Source organism: Arvicola amphibius, chromosome 1, assembly GCF_903992535.2.
Source record: "Arvicola amphibius chromosome 1, mArvAmp1.2, whole genome shotgun sequence".
In the NCBI taxonomy this organism is placed as follows: domain Eukaryota; kingdom Metazoa; phylum Chordata; class Mammalia; order Rodentia; family Cricetidae; genus Arvicola; species Arvicola amphibius.
Window position 1 is genome coordinate 154239921 of NC_052047.1, and position 17013 is coordinate 154256933.

At 38.8% G+C, this 17013-nt stretch overlaps 1 protein-coding gene across 1 annotated transcript; it reads left to right on the forward strand.

The window, feature by feature from the left end:
• Positions 1–15821: 15821 nt before the first annotated feature.
• Positions 15822–16757, forward strand: LOC119825542 (olfactory receptor 4D10). The gene has a single exon (XM_038346467.1). It carries the CDS (start codon positions 15822–15824, stop codon positions 16755–16757), a length of 936 nt encoding a protein of 311 aa, XP_038202395.1.
• Positions 16758–17013: the final 256 nt, after the last annotated feature.

Genomic DNA, 17013 nt, shown 5'->3' on the forward strand with positions numbered 1-17013 from the left:
AGAAAAAAGGCTAAGTCGCAGAGATGCCATGTAGCCTCCACCAGGCATGAAACTTATAGGTGTTGTTGACTGCTTTTTCATTAGATTTAAGACTCAGTCCACAGGAAGAAACTCAAACACTGAATCTAACAAAAGCTTAACACAAAATATCCAGGAAATATAGAACACCATGAAGAAGACTAAACCTAAAAATAATAGGGATAGAAGAAAGAGAAGTCCAACTCAAAAGCATAGAAAGTACATTCAACAAAATCTTAGAAGAAAACTTTCCCAATCTAAAGAAAGATATGCATTTGAAGATACAAGAAGCTTACAGAACACAAAATAAACTAGATCCAAAAAAGTCCCCTCAACACATAATAATCAAAACACTAAACAAACAAAATAAAGAAAGACTATTAAGAGCTGCAAAGGAAAAGGGCCAAGTAACATATAAAGGCAGACTTATCAGAATTACACCTGACTTCTCAAAGGAAACAATGAAAGCCAGAAGGCCCTGGTCAAATGTTATGCAGACATTAAGAGACCACGGATGCCAGCCCAGACTACTATACCCAGCAAAACTTTTAGTCACCATAGATGGAGAAAACAAGATATTCCACAACTGAACCAGATTTAACCAATACAAACCATCCGTACACAAAGTACTAGAAGGAAAACTCCAATCAAAGAAACATCCACAGAAACACAGACAATAGATGATCTCACAGCAGCAAGTCCAAAGATAGGGAAAACACACACAATAACATGACCAACAATGAAAACTAAATTGATCACTGCTAATTAATATCCCTTAATATAAATGAACTCAACTCACCTTTTAAAAGACACAGGCTAACAAATTGGATACAGAAACAGAATTCATCCTTCTGCTGCATACAAGAAACACACCTCAACCTCAAAGACAGACATCGCCTCAGAGTAAAGGGTTGGGAAAAGATTTTCCAATCAATTGGACCTAACAAACAAGCGGGTGTAGCTATCCTAATATCTAACAAAATAGACTTCAAACAATATAATAATGGGTAACATGTGCTATGTGAGAAAATAAAGCAGGGCAATAAAATGGAGAGTGATGGGAGAAGGAAGTGGGAAATGTGCAAATTTAACTAGAGTGGAGGAGGCTCTATCTAGGAATATGACCTTTGAACAGAGGCATAAAATATAAAAGATTCAAAAAAGAGCATCCTGAGAAAGAAGACAACTTGAGCAGAGGTTTAAGCAGGGGCTGGTCGGTGGCTTAGTAAGTCGCAGAAAGTGGAAAGGGGGATGGAGAAGTGCAAGCAATCGGGAAAGATGAAGCAAAGGTTGCGGCAGATCCTGCAGGATATTCAGGGCTCTAACTATGCCAGGATCGCAATGGAAGTCTTATGGAAACTACTGAATATTTTAAGTAGAGCAATGTCTAGACTTTGTGTTAGAACACTGTACTTGACCATGCCACACAGAACAACAGAGCTGAAAGTGAGGTGACAACCAGGAGGCTAAGGGTATTGTTGAATATGTAGAGTCCTAGCTTAGCATGCACAAAGCCCTGGTTCAGCCCCAAGACATGGAGGCACACCCTGGGGATAATAGCACTTAGAAAGTAGAGGCAGGAGGATCAGAAGTTCAAGGTCATCCTCCAATATATATGTAACTCAAGACTAGCCAGAACTAGCTTTAAAAAATGTCATTCCAAAGAATGGATAAGGAAAATGTGGTACATTTACACAATGGAGTACTACACAGCAGAAAAAAATAACAACATCTTGAATTTTACAGGAAAATGGATGGAGCCAGAAAACATTATTTTGAGTGAGGTAACCCAGACACAGAAAAACAATTATCACATGTACTCAGTTGTAGGTGGTTTTTAAATATAAAGCAAAGAAAACCAGCCTACATACCACAATGCCAGTACCTATATCAGGCAGCCCATAAATTTCATCATCCCAGCTCCAATGAATCCAGTGCCCTCTTCTGGTTCCTGAGAGCGCCTGCAATCATGTACAATGGCACACACTTACACATAATTAAATATGAAAAATGTTAAGAAGTTAAACAACTTGACCAAAATTAGACGTCTTAGAACAAGTATCTGTAGGACTGAAGTTCAATGTGATGGCTGTCTAAGCTATATCCCAGAGCACTGTGTTTGTGATGGACATAGTCTTTGTGCAAAGTTTGGTTCAGGGACCAACACTGTCGACTGCAGTTAGAAGCATCGTTCTCCAGACATATCCAGCTCTCAAACAAATATAGTAGGCTTGTTTTGTTGAGCTTTGCCTTTTTAAAGGGTCTCTTGTCAGTTGGTCTCAAGCTCACTATGTAGCTGAGGAGAACCTCTAACTTATGCTTCTCCTTATAGACAGGTATGTGTTTACCTTTGGAAGGCTAGAATTGCAGGACTACATGCTAGGCTTTAAATACAATGGTTTTATTAAAATTCCTTACCATTACTTTATATTACAATTAAAATTAAAATTCATTACCATTACAATATGTATAAATTTATAACCTATGAGACCAATTCTTCCCTTTTTTGTGCTTTCAGTATTATTGTGGTGACTGGGGACAACCTGTCTGGAGTCTATTTTACAAACTTGACTCTATTACTTGCTATTTTAAAACAATGAGCCTTGCTAGGAGGTTTTTATTTATTTTTGGTTTTGGATTTGGTTTTGGTTCTTTCTTTCTTTCTTTCTTTCTTTCTTTCTTTCTTTTTGGTTTTTCAAGAGGGTTTCTCCGTAGCTTTGGAGCCACTATGAGTTTTTTCTCTAAGATTTGTTTTATTTTCAGTTCTGTAGGTGTGAGGTGTGCCATGTGATCTCCTGGAGCTACAGTTACAGGCAGTTGTGAGCCATCCTATGAGGGTGCTGAGAATACTCAGATCCTCTGCATGAGCAGTATATGCTCTAAATAACTGAGCCATCCTTCCAGCTCCTGCTATGAGATTTATGTATTATTTATTTAGATTATTCAAGACAGGGTTTCTCTATGTAACAATCCTGGCTGTCATGGAACTCTCTTTGTAGACCAGGCTGGCCTCCAACTTACTGAGATCTCCCTGCCTCTGCCTCCCAAGTGTTGGGATTGAAGGCATGTGCCAACACCACCCAGCCTGCTATGAAATATTAATATAGCTTTTCCTACTTAAGCATCTGTATATAAATGAAGGCTGGCACCATAGCAAGGCTAACACACTTTTTGTGTGTGAAATTCAGAGAATAGATATATTTTAGACATCACAGGCCCCACAGTCCCTGTCACTCAGCTCTACTATTAGAATAAACGCAGTCATGGACAACAGCTAAAAAGTGGTTATGGCAGCTGGGTGTGGCAGTGAATGCCTGTAATCCAGGCTCTGTGGAGGCACGGGCAGGCAGATCTCTGTGAGTCTGAGGCCAGCCTGTTTAATACAGTGAGTTGTAGTGTAGCCAGGATTACATAGAGAGACCCTGTCTCAGAAAACAACATCAGCAACAACAACAACAAAATGAGTGTATTGTGTTTCAATAAAGCATTGTTTATGCAAGGAGGCACCCTGCAGAAGCCTGGGAGCCGAACTCTGTTCCTGGATGCTTCCAGGAAGAACTGGCAGCTTTGAAATTTGCCACCATTAATTACTAGGAGCAGCTAGTTATCACTTTTGTTCTCAATGTCCCTACTGTCATCATGAGCGCTGAATGATTTGTGTGAAGCGTCCAGAAGGGTCCTCTTCCCAAGAGCCATACAGTGACGTCAACACAAGCAGAAACCTTTTCCGACTTATTTACCTTTGTACAACCAGTTTTAAGCCCATAACATTATGCACTAAATGCTAACAGAATTGAGTATGGTAGTCACCATTTATTTTTAAAACCCAGCATTGCACAAATTCTAATTGATCTTAATAAATAAAACCTGGAGTCAGATATTAGGGGGTAAAAGCTGAAGGATCAGAGAAGCAGTGCAACCAGCCACTAGAGAGGCCTTTCACCTCTACCAATGCTCAGACCGAAGGGCGATCCTGTCCTCAAATTGTCTTTTCAGACTGCAGGGGCGCTCCTCAGACTGCACTGAGCTCTTGTCTCCTCCTGCCTTATATTCCCCTCTCCACTCAGTCACTCTTGTCTCCACCCTCCTAGTGATGGAATTCAAGGTGTATAATCCCAAGTACTGGGATCACCTTTGTGTGAGCTCTGTTTCTATTTTAGACAGATTCGATCTTGTGTAGCCCAGGGTAGCTTTGAACTAACAAAGATCCCTCTGCCTTTGTCTCCCAAGTCCTGGGATGAAAGGTGTGTGCCACTACTCCCTGGCCTCTAGTGACTTAACTCTGCACTCTGATCTTCAGGCAAGCTTTATTTGTTAAAACACAAACACATACTGCTACAATCCAGAAATTATTAAATACTGGTGTCTAACATATACACAATGAAATTTTATTCAACCATAAATGAAAAATGAAATTATGACATTTGCAGGAACGTGAATGGAATTGGAAATTTTGATGCTAGAGCAAGTAACCCAGGCTCAGTAAGACAAATACCTCATGTTCCCACACATGGATTCTAAATGTTTATGTTTACTTATGTGTATATGTGGGATATATAGGGGCTATGGGTACAGCACATGAAACCAGACAGGGGATGATGAGATGGGAAAGAGGCCTTTAGGACAGTATGGAGGCTAAGCAGCAGAATAACAGAATGCATAGGGGTGGGATGAAGGCTCCTGGGAGGAGGGAAGAGACAGGAGAGGGAAATGGTACAGGGAATGAGGGAGGAAGTTCAACAACCTCGTACGTATACGAATGTGATGCTGTGATCTATTACTTTGCTATTTTAAAAATTAAATATGTGGTAATAAGTAGTTTATATTTTATTCAGAACTATAAAGACTTTTTCTGACTTTATGTGCCTATATAACATCTAGGACTCATAAATGAGAGAAAACATATACTTGCCTTTCTGAAACGGCCTTAATTTTCTTATTATGATTATCTCCAGTTTCATCTATTTTCCTGCAGATGAGGTAATCTGTCTCTTCTTTTTGTATTAAAACGTTCTTTGTGATATAAGCCACATTTATTTAATGCATTCCTTTGTTGATAGACAGATAGGTCAGATCTGTAACTTAGCTACCTTGGAGACTTCTATATGCCTGTAATATATTTTTGTTAAATTCTTCCATGTAGTATCCAAAAGTAGTATAACTGGGTCACATAGCAAATCCATTTGTAGTTTTGATGAATGGTGATTGGACTAGATCACATTCCCCAAAATGAGTGCTATCAGTGAACTGCTGTCCAGCATTTCTTGTCTTTTAGTTGATGAGTGTGTGTGTGTGTGTGTACAGATGACATGAAAAGTAAAAGAGTAACTACCTAAAAGAACAAAAGAGACATTTGGAAGGAGGAAATGGGAAAGGGGAATAGTATATAGGGGACTTTGCTCAAAGAATATCATATACTTTGATGAAAATGGCTTCGTGTAACCCAGAATAAAGAAATTTTAAAACTTCAAAAAAAAAAATCTCTAACTCTGCCACACAACCAACCCCAAGCTCCTGAACCAGCCAGTGACCAATGATGGAGGAGTGTCTATGTGTTACTTTTATTAATAAAAAACTGCCTTGGCCCTTTAAGAGAATAGAAAATTAGGTAGGCGGAGTAGACAGAACAGAATGCTGGGTAGCAGGCAGTGGGGAGACGCTACAGGCAGTCACCATATGCAGTAGCCATGCTTCTCCTCTCCGAGATGGATGCAGGTTAAGATCTCTCCTGGTAAGCGATCCACCTCGTGGTGCTATATAAATTACTAAATATGGGTTAAAGCAAGATATGAGAATCAACCAATAAGAAGCTACAGATAACAGACCAGGGGCCAGGCAGTATTTAAATGAATACAGTTTCTGTGTAATTATTTCGGGTGTAAAGCTAGCCAGCGGCTGGGTGGCGGGACGCAGCCCGCCATTCCATCTACAGACCAGCCCTTTCCCACAACCCCAACACACTACACAGGCAGACTACTACTATACCCAGCAAAACTTTCAATCAGTATAGACAGAGAAAACAAGATACTCCATGACAAAAGCAGATTTAAAAAAATACCGATCCACAAATACAGCATTACAGAAAGTACTAGAAGGAAAACCCCAACCCAAGGAAGTTGAGTACATACACAAAAACACAGACAATAGATGATCTCACAGCAGCAAATCCCAAAGAAGGGAAATGCACACACAACCACTACAAAAACAAAAATAACAGGAACTAACAATCACTGCTCATTAATATTCCTTAATATAAATGGACTCAACTCACCTATAAAAAACACAGGATAACAAATTGGATACAAAAACAGAATCCATCCTTTTACTGCATACAAGAAACACACCTCAACCTTAAAGACAGACATCGCCTCAGAGTAAAGGGTTGGGGGGAAAGATTTACCAAACAAATGAACCTAAGAAACCAGGTGTAGCTATCCTCATATCTAACAAAATGGACTTCAAACTAAAATCAATCAAAAGAGACAAAGAAGGACATTTAATATACATCACAGGAAAAATCCAAGAGGAAGTCTCAATTCTGAACATCTATATCCCAAATACAAGGGCACCCACATTTGTAAAAGAAACATTACTAAAGCTTATATCATACATTAAGCCCCACACACTAATAGTAGGAGACTTCAACACCCCACTCTCACCACTGGACAGGTTTATTGGACAGAAACTTAACAGAGAAATAGGAGAACTAACAGATGTAATGACTCAAATGGACTTAGCAGACTTTTCTAGAACATTCCACCCAAATGCAAAACAATATACCTTCTTCTGAGCACCTCATGGAACCTTCTCAAAAACTGACAACATAGTTAGTAAAAAAGAACCTCAAAAGATGCAAAAAATTGGAATAACTCCATGTATCTTATTGGATCACTACGACTTAAAGTTAAAATTCAACAACACTACTTTCAGTAAGTTCACAAACACACAGAAATTGACCAATGCTCAACTGAATCACCCACTGGGTCACGGAAAAAAAAAAGAAAGAAACTAAATACATTCTAAAATTCAGTATAAATGACTGCACAACATACCCAAAGTTATGAGACACAACGAAGGCAGTGCTACGAAGAAAGTTCATAGCACTAAATGCCTACATAAAGATGGGAAAACCCCACACTAGCGAACTAACAGAACACCTGAAAGCCCTAGGACAAGAAGAATCAAACTCACCCAGGAAGAGTAGATGGCAGGAAATCATCAAATTGAGGGCTGATGAATAAAATAGAAACAAAGAAACAATGAGACAGTGTTGGTTCTTCAAGAAAATCAACAAGATTGACAAACCTTGATCCAAACTAACCAAAAGGCAGAGAGAGAATATCCAAATAAACAAAATCAGAAATGAAAAGGGGGACATAACAACAGATACTGATCTATTCAACACAGTTCTCGAAGTTCTGACTAGAATAACAAAACAACAAAAGGAGGCCAAAGGGATACAAATTGGAAAGGAAGAAGTCAAACTTTCGTTATTTGCAGATGACATGATAGTATATAAAAGTGACCCCAAAAACTCTACCAAGGAACTCCTACAGCTGATAAATACCTTCAGTAATGTGGTAGAACACAAGATTACCTAAAAAAAAAAATCAGTATCCTTCCTATATACTAATGATAAAGATTCTGAGAAAGAAATCAGAGAAACATCACTCTTCACAAATGCCACAAATAACAAAATATCTTAGGGTAACACTAACAGAAGAAGCAAAAGACCTTTTCAACAAGAACTTTAAGTCTTTGAAGAAAGATATTAAAGAAGATACCAGAAAATGGAAATATCTCCCATGCTCTCCTACCAAAAGCAATCTATAGATTCAATGCAATCCTCATTAAACCCCAAGACAATTCTTCATAGAACTTGAAGAACAATACTCAACTTCACATGGAAAAACAAAAAAACCTAGGATAACCAAAACAATCCTATACAATAAAGGACCTTCTGGAGGCATCGTCATCCCTAACATCAAGCTCTATTATAGAGTTACAGCAATGAAAACAGCTTGGTATTGGTATAAACACAAATAGGTTGACCAATGGAATCAAATTGAAAACGTGGCTATTAATCCACACACCTATGAACACCTGATTTTTGACAAAGAAGCTAAAATTATACAATGGAAAAAAGAAGGCATCTTCAACAAATGGTGCTGGAATTATTGGTTGTCAATATATAGAAGAATAAAAATAGATCCATATCTATCACCATGCACAAAACTCAAGTTCAAATGAATCAAAGACCCCAATATAAATCCGACCACACTAAACCTGATAGAAGAGAAAGTCGGAAGTAGCCTTCAATGCATGGGCACAGGAGACCAATTCCTAAATATAACACCAGTAGCACAGACACTGAGAGAAACAATAAATAAATGGGACCTCTTGAAACTGAGAAGCTTCTGTAAAGCAAAGGACACAGTCAATAAGACAAAAAGGCAGCCTGCTGAATGGGAAAAGATCTTCACCAACTCCCTCATCAGAAAGAGTACTGATTTCCAAAACATATAAAGAAATCAAGAAATTAGATATCAAAATTCCAAATAATCCAATTTGAAAATAGAGTACAGAACTAAACAGAGAATTCTTAACAAAAGAATCTCAAATGGCTGAAAGACACATAAGAAAATGTTCTACATCCTTAGCCATCAGGGAAATGCAAATCAAAATGACTCTGAGATACCACCTTATACCAGTTAGAATGGCTAAAATCAAAAACACCAATGATAGTTTATGCTGGAGAGGATGTGAAGTAAGGGGAACACTCATCCATTGCTGGTGGGAATGCAAATGTGTACAACCACTCTAGAAATCAGTATAGCGGTATCTCAGAAAATTGGGAATCAACCTGCCTCAGAACCCAGCAATACCACACTTGGGCATATACCCAAAGGATGCTCAATTATACCACAAGAACATTTGTTCAACTATGTTCATAGCAACATTATCTGTAATAGAAAGAACCTGGAAACAACCTAGATGCCCCTCAACTGAAGAATGGATAAAGATAATGTGGCACATTTACACAATGGAGTACTACTCAGCAGTAAAAAACAATGGCATCTTGAACTCTGCATGCAAATGGATGAAACTAGAAAAAAATCATTCTGAGTGAGGTAACCCAGACCCAGAAAAATGAGCATGGTATGTACTCAGTCGTAAGTGGATACTAGCTGTAAAGCAAAGGATAACGAGCCTATAGTCTATTACCATAGAGAAGCTAAGTAACAAAGTGAATGCTGAAATATATTAAATCCCCCTGGGAAGAGAAAACACACAATATCTCCTGACAAAATTGGGAGCATGGCGGTGGCGATAGAAGTGAGGGCAGAAGGGGAGGAAAGGGGAGAAGGAGAGGGAAGAAGAGAACTTGAGGGAACAGGAGAGTAGAGATGAGGAAAGGACAGAGATGAGAGCAAGGAAAGAGATATTTTGATTGAGGGAGCCATTATGGGGCTAGCAAGAAACATGGCACTAGAGAAATTCCCAAGTATCCACGAGGATGACCCCAGCTAAGACCCTAAGCAATAGTGGAAAGGGTGCCCAAACGGACCTTGCCCTATAGTCAGATTTATGACTATCTTAAATGTCTCCATATTACCATCATCTAGCAACTGATAGAGACAGGGGTAGAGAACCACAGTGGAGCACTGGGCTAAGCTCCCAAAGTTCAGTTGAAGAGTAGGAAGAGTGAGAATATGAGCATAGAGGTCAAGACCATGATGCGGATACCCACTGAAATAGCTTACTTGAGCTAATGGGAGCTCACCAACTCCAGTTTGACAGGGAAAGAAACAGCATAGGCCCAAACTAATCCCTCTGAATGTGGGTGACAGTTGTATGGCTGGGGCAGACTGTGGGGCTACTGGCAGTGGCACCAGGATTTCTCCCTGCTACTTGTGCTGGCTTTTTGGGAGCCCATTCTCTTTGGATGGATACCTTGCCCAGCCTAGATATAGTGGGGAGGGCCATGGTCCTTTCTCTGAGCAATATGTCTTTGCCCTCTTTTGGGAGTAGATGGGGGAGGGGATGCAGGGAATGGGAGGAGGGGAAGGAGTGGGAACTGGGATTGGTATGTAAAATGAAAAAGATAGTTTGTTTTCTTTCTTAAAAAATAAAATAAGTAAGAAAAATATAATATAATTACAAATAAAAATAGCAACAGACATTGATGAAATCAAGAAAACCATCAGGTCATATTTCAAAAACCTGTACTCCACAAAATTGGAAATTTTAAATGAAATGGACAATTCTCTGGATAAGTACCACATAAAAAATTAAATTTAGACCAAATAAATAAATTAAATAGACCTATAACCCATAAGGAAATAGAAACAGTTATAAAAAGGCTCCCAACCAAAAAAAGTCCAGGGCCTGATGGCTTCAGTATAGAATTCTACCAGAATTTCAAAGAACTAATACCAATATTCAGCAAATTGTCCCACATTATAGAAGCAGAAGGAACACTGCCAAATTTTTTTTTTACGAGGCTAAGGTTACTCTGACACCCCAACCACACAAAGGCACAAGAAAAAGGAGAATTAAAGACCAATCTCCCTCATGAACATTGATGCAAAAATACTCAATAAAATACTGGCAAACTGAATCCAAGAACACATCATAAAAATCATCCACCATGATTGAGTAGGCTTCATCCTAGAGATGCTGGGATGGGTCAAAATATGAAAATCTATCAATGTAATCCATCATATACACAAACTGAAAGAAAAAACACATGATGATCTCATTAGATGCTAAAAAAAAAAGGCCTTTGACAAAATCCAAAACCCTTCATGACAAAAGTGTTGGAGAGATCAGGGATATAAGGAACATTCCTAAACATAATAAAGGCAATATACAGTAAGCCAACAGCAAAATCAAATTAAATGGAAAGAAACTTAAAGCAATTCCACTAAAATCAGGAACAAGATAAAGCTGTCCAATCTCTCCATATTTATTCATTATAGTACTTGAAGTCCTAGCTAAAGCAATAAGACAACAAAAGGATATCAAGAGGGTACTAATTGGAAAGGAAGAAATCAAATTTTTGCTATTTGCTGATGACATGACTGTACATATAAGTGACCCCAAAAATTCTACAACTTACATAATGTGGCAGGGGACAAGATTAACTCCAAAAAAAATCAGTAGCCCTCCTATATACAAACGATAAAAGGGCTGAAAAAGAAATCAAAGAAACATCACCCTTCACAATAGCCAGAAACAACATAAAATATCTTGAGGTAACTATAATCAAACAAGTGAAAGACCTGTATAACAAAATTATTTGAAGAATGAAATTGAAAAAGATATCAGAAAATGAAAAGATCACCCACGCTCTTGGATAGGTAGAAACAATATAGTAAAAATGACAGTCTTGCCAAAAGCAATCTACATAATCAATGCAATACACATAAAAATCCCAACACAATTCTTCACAGACCTCAAAAAAAACAATACTAAATTTCATGTGGAAAAACAAAAAGACCAAGAGTGCAAAAACAATCCAGTACAATAAAAGAACTTCTGGAGGTATCACCATCCCTGACTTCAAACTCTTTTATAGAGCTACAGTAATGAAAATAGCTTGGAATTGGCATAAAAACAGACAGATGGACAAGTGGAATTGAAGACACTGATATTAACCCACAAACCTATGAGCACCTGTTTTTGACAAAGAAGCTAAAAATATAAAATGGAAAAAAGTAAACATCATCAAATGGTGCTGGTATAACTGGATATAACATGTAGAAAAATGAAAATAGATCTATATCTATTGTCATGCACAAAACTCAAGTCAAAATGGATCAAAGAGCTTAACAAAACCAACCACACTGAACCTAGTAGAAGAGAAATTGGGAAGCAGCCTTGAATGCATTAGCACATGAGGCCACTTCCTAAATATAACCCCAGGAGCACAGACACTGAGATTGACAATTAATAAATGGGACCTTCTGAAACTGAGAAACTTGTGTAAAGCAAAGGACACAGTCAATAAGACAAAATGGCTGCCTACAGAAAGGGAAAAGATCTTCATCAACCCACATCTGACAGAAGGTTGATCTCCAAAATATACAAAGAAACTAGACATCAAACTACCAAATACTTCAATTTAAAAATGGGGTACAGATCAATACAGAAAATTCTCCACAGAAAAATCTCAAATGACAGAAAGACACTTAAGGAAATATTCAGCATCCTTAGACATCAGAGAAGTGCAAATCAAAACAACTCTGAGATTCTATCTCAGAAAAAGTAAATCTGGTGACTAACTGGTATCTTCCTAATCTCTCTCTCTCTCTCTCTCTCTCTCTCTCTCTCTCTCTCGCTCTCTCTCTCTCTCTCATTTATAAATTTATATATTTATATAAAGATGTCACTTTTAACAAAGAGCTTCTTAGGTTTTAGAATAAGGGCATTGCATTTCTGCCTTGGTAGCCTGAATAATTGCTTTTCACCATGATTGTCTCTGTTTACACATGGGTGTTTACACATGCATTACAACAATTTAATAATCCCCACTGAAACTCCACCAGCAGCGGTGGAAACTAGCCAGTTGGTTTCCACTTGCTTGCTCAACTATACTTAGCTCTCATAATAAGCCTGAGACTAAGGGACCAGGACATGACACAGGAGCCCAGTGTAAATGTTAAAGATAAAAACCAAAGAGATTTCTTGTATTGCCTCTAAAGCCTTTGAACACCAGCCAACATAAGTTAGTATGTGTGAATATGTGTACCTATGTGTGTTGATAACATTTTAATGACCCCCTTTAAATTGTGTGGTCAAAGCTACAGTCAGTTACTTCTGCTTTCTTGTCCAGTAATATTCCCTTTGCCAGGCTTACATTAAGCCTGAGGCTGAGGGGTTTGAATATAAGACAGGACACAACAGAAGAACCTTGAAGATGTGACTCTTTGAGTTTGCTGTCAAGGCAAATGGAGCAAGGATACTAAGATATTCAATCATGCAAAGGGCTTTACCTTCAGAAACACATCTTTCAAAGATTAATATCAACAGTTGCTGTACCCTGAATCTAATATCATATCATTTTATCTGAGTTTTTAAGGTAAAGGCAACAGGTAAAGATACTCAGCTGCTAGCTAGGGTTGTGTGCATATTGAAATAGAGATGTTGTTATTGTGTTTAACTTTAAGTATTTTCCAGAAATATTAAGTATTTCAGACCAAAGACAATCTTCTCACTGACTAACAAAGGTAGGTGTCAAGTACTGGAAGGCGGTTTAGTGTTAAGAAGAATTCATAAGGTAGCCTGGTTCTGAGACAAGGCATTAGACAAGTGTTGAGAGCTTTTCGATTGTTTAATGTGTGCCTGCTACATGTTAAAATCAATGCAAAAATTGTTTTCCGATAAATGCAGTTCTTCAGATTTTCTCAAATAACCTTTTAATACAAAAATTTAAAGATACATGTGTTGAATTGGAGGAAAGAAAAAACAATGTGTCTGCACTCTGATTGCACCTCCTCCAGCTTATACAATCTTCCTTTCACGAAAAGTAGATAGTATGCTTAGATGAATCATTCACTGAGGTAACAGTACCTAAGAGCCATGGAGTTCAAAAATGAAATATTTATTGATGATGTAATGAGACAAGGAATGATGTTACTAATAAAGGTCTCCTTTCACGCCACACTCCCCACGCCCACCAATCAACTGCACTGCTTTTCTCGGTGCTTTCTGTGTGGCTGTGACATTTCACCAGTTATTGGCATTATTTCTCTGCCTTTGGTATTGCTGTTCATCCAGACAGTGACAATTTTTTTTCTCCACTGCTAAAGTTTAAAGTTTCCTATAACAGCCCAAAATAGAGACCAAATGTGATTCTATGACACTGGGGCATCATTGGTTGGTCCCCATGGCTGTCGATGCCCGTATGTATCTATATTTCCATCAGAATGAACATGGCCAGAATAAGACCTTAGCTGCACTTGTGTGTGACATAGCTAGCATAAGTCAAGTGCCAACTGTCCTGAAAGGACCCAAAAACTGTGTGAGAAAAGACTAAGGGGTATATTGATTAGATTACACTTTTGAAATTCCTAATAAACTCAATGTCAGAAATACAATCAAACTAATCTGGGGGAGTCTGACTCTATTTTTTGATTATCAGTTTTTGGTGCACAGTCTTAGGGGTGCTGCAGATGTGTGAGAAAGTGGAGTCTATGATGTACCCAAGTTTATCTGAAAACTCCTTGACTTTTCAATTAAATATCCTGTCAAAAAGTGTTTTTCTAGTATCTTTACACTAAAATTGAGACAAAGAAATAACTCCAACTTACTGAATGCTCAGAGTGATTGCTCCAATAAATAGAATGGCTTTGGAGCTAGATATAAGTGCATTTAAAGCTGAGTCCCAACAAGCAACTGCTGCGATTTGGTGGAAGTATAGTCTCTTTTCATCTCGTCTTGCTCAACTGGGACTAAGTGAAAGCTGCTTCTTCAAGAATACGTAAAAGAACCATTCACCAGACAACTGAGGCTCGAGATAAACGGACTCTTGAGGTCATCGTGGCTGCTTTTTCCCAAAACTTACAAATGAGTCTGCTGATGATGCCCACTGGAGCAAGGAAGCAGGAACAGAGGAGGGGACAGTAGGTTTCTAGTTGATTCCTGTGTTTTTTTTATTGGTGGTGGTGGTGGTGATGGAGGTGGTAGTGGTGATGGTTGGTTTTTTGTTTATTTGTTTTGTTTTTTCGAGACAGGGTTTCTCTGTGTATCTTTGGCTGTCCTGGAACTCACTCTGTAGCCTCAAACTAACAGAGATCCACCTGCCTCTGCCTCCAAATGCTGGGATTAAAGGCAAGCAGCACCATGCCCAGCTTGATTTCTATGTTTTTAACAGAGGTTAAAATTGGAAACCTGTGTTCAGACCCAGAAAGCTTCATCCTGTTTCAATCCTACAGCATCTCACATGGGTCTCCCCCCACTATCATGCACACACAAATACACACACCCCACCAACACACACACACACACACACAGTTTCCTCCTCTTCCCTACTTGCTCAAACCAATACTGATACTGATACTGTTGGCAGCTCACAGTTCGCAGTCAGTTTCATCTCTCATTTAGTTAATGACAGAATGAGAAGGGGGTGAAACTACCGCTCCAGCTTCTCGTGGCAGAGGGTTCAGCACTGCCTGTCACAAAACACATAAACCCTACGCTTAGTGAAAAACAATCGTTCAGAAGAATTCCAGAATCTCCATATGTTCATATCCAGGAGTCTCCCCGTACAATGTAGAATACAACTGATAATAATAATAACAAATTAGGAAAAGTTAACTTGATAGTGGTCCTTCCACTTTTTCATAGGAAAGCCAGAATCTTTGCCCCTCAAGTAAAATAACTGACAAAAAGAATTACAAAGATTTCATTAAAGCAAAACAAATTGACTTTTAGAGAGAGAGAGAGAGAGAGAGAGAGAGAGAGAGAGAGAGAGAGAGAGAGACCATTGGAAATTTGATATCAAAAGCTTCAAAATGAACCATGGTAAATTTTTTCGGATATAAATATTCTAGGTGACACTACTAATGAATTTTCTTTTCCAATGTTGCTCTCGGTAGAAAAATATATTGAATGATTTTCTATGTGATAATTTGATTATCAAGTTAACGGCAATATTTAGATTATGGACAACAATCTATTCCAGGTGCTATAGCCATAAAAAGGAGTTTCCGAATTGCATCTTAGAAGCTTAGGACAACAAGATAAACAGCCTGACTCTTGAAACAATAAAAGCAAAGAAAGAGGGTGATTTGATTGAGATGGAAAACTACACCAGGGTCAAAGAACTTATTTTCCTTGGCCTGACCCAGAGTCATGAAGTCAGCGTGCTGCTGTTCCTTTTCTTTCTCATGGTATATGTGACAACTCTGCTGGGGAACCTTCTCATCATGGTCACCGTGACCTGTGAGCCGCGCCTTCACACCCCCATGTACTTCTTGCTCAGGAATTTGTCTGTTGCCGACATCTGCTTTTCCTCCATCACTGCACCCAAGGTCCTGGTGGACCTTCTCTCAGACAGGAAGACCATCTCTTTCAATGGCTGCCTCACTCAGATGTTCTTCTTCCACCTTATTGGAGGAGTGGATGTGTTTTCTCTGTCAGTGATGGCTCTAGATAGATATGTGGCCATCTCCAAGCCCCTCCATTATGTGACCATCATGAGCAGAGGCCGTTGCATTGGGTTAATAGTAGCCTCCTGGGTGGGAGGCTTTGCCCACTCCATCGTGCAGATTTCTCTCTTGCTGACACTTCCATTCTGTGGACCCAATGTTCTTGACACTTTCTACTGTGATGTCCCCCAGGTCATCAAACTTGCCTGCACAGACATCTTTGTTTTGGAGCTGCTGATGATTTCCAACAATGGGATGCTCACCACACTGTGGTTCTTCTTGCTCCTGGTGTCCTACATGGTCATATTATCATTGCTAAGGTCTCATTCAGGAGAGGGCAGGAAGAAAGCCATCTCTACCTGTACCTCCCACATCACTGTGATCACCCTGCACTTTGTGCCCTGCATCTATGTCTATGCCCGGCCATTCACTGCCCTCCCCACAGACAAAGCCATCTCTGTCACCTTCACGGTCATCTCCCCTCTGCTCAACCCCTTGATCTACACTCTGAGGAACCAGGAGATGAAGGCAGCCATGAGGAGACTCAGGAAAAGACTTGGACCTTCTGATGGAATAGAGAAGTAACTTCTGCTTTTTGCCACCCTAAATGTTTCTAATATAAACTATTTTCTATTATGCCTTCTCATTTCTTTTGTTTTGCTATATTAAGACACCAAAAAAAAATCAAGTTGATCGGTCTAATTCTCGTTTACATTTTCAGTGTTTGGAATCATGCCTAAACCACTGAGACTGTGAGTAAATCTTGCTATAATCTGTGGGATTGAAGGATATAAACAAATGTTGATTATGTTGAATATGATTCCAAAATCAATTAAACTCT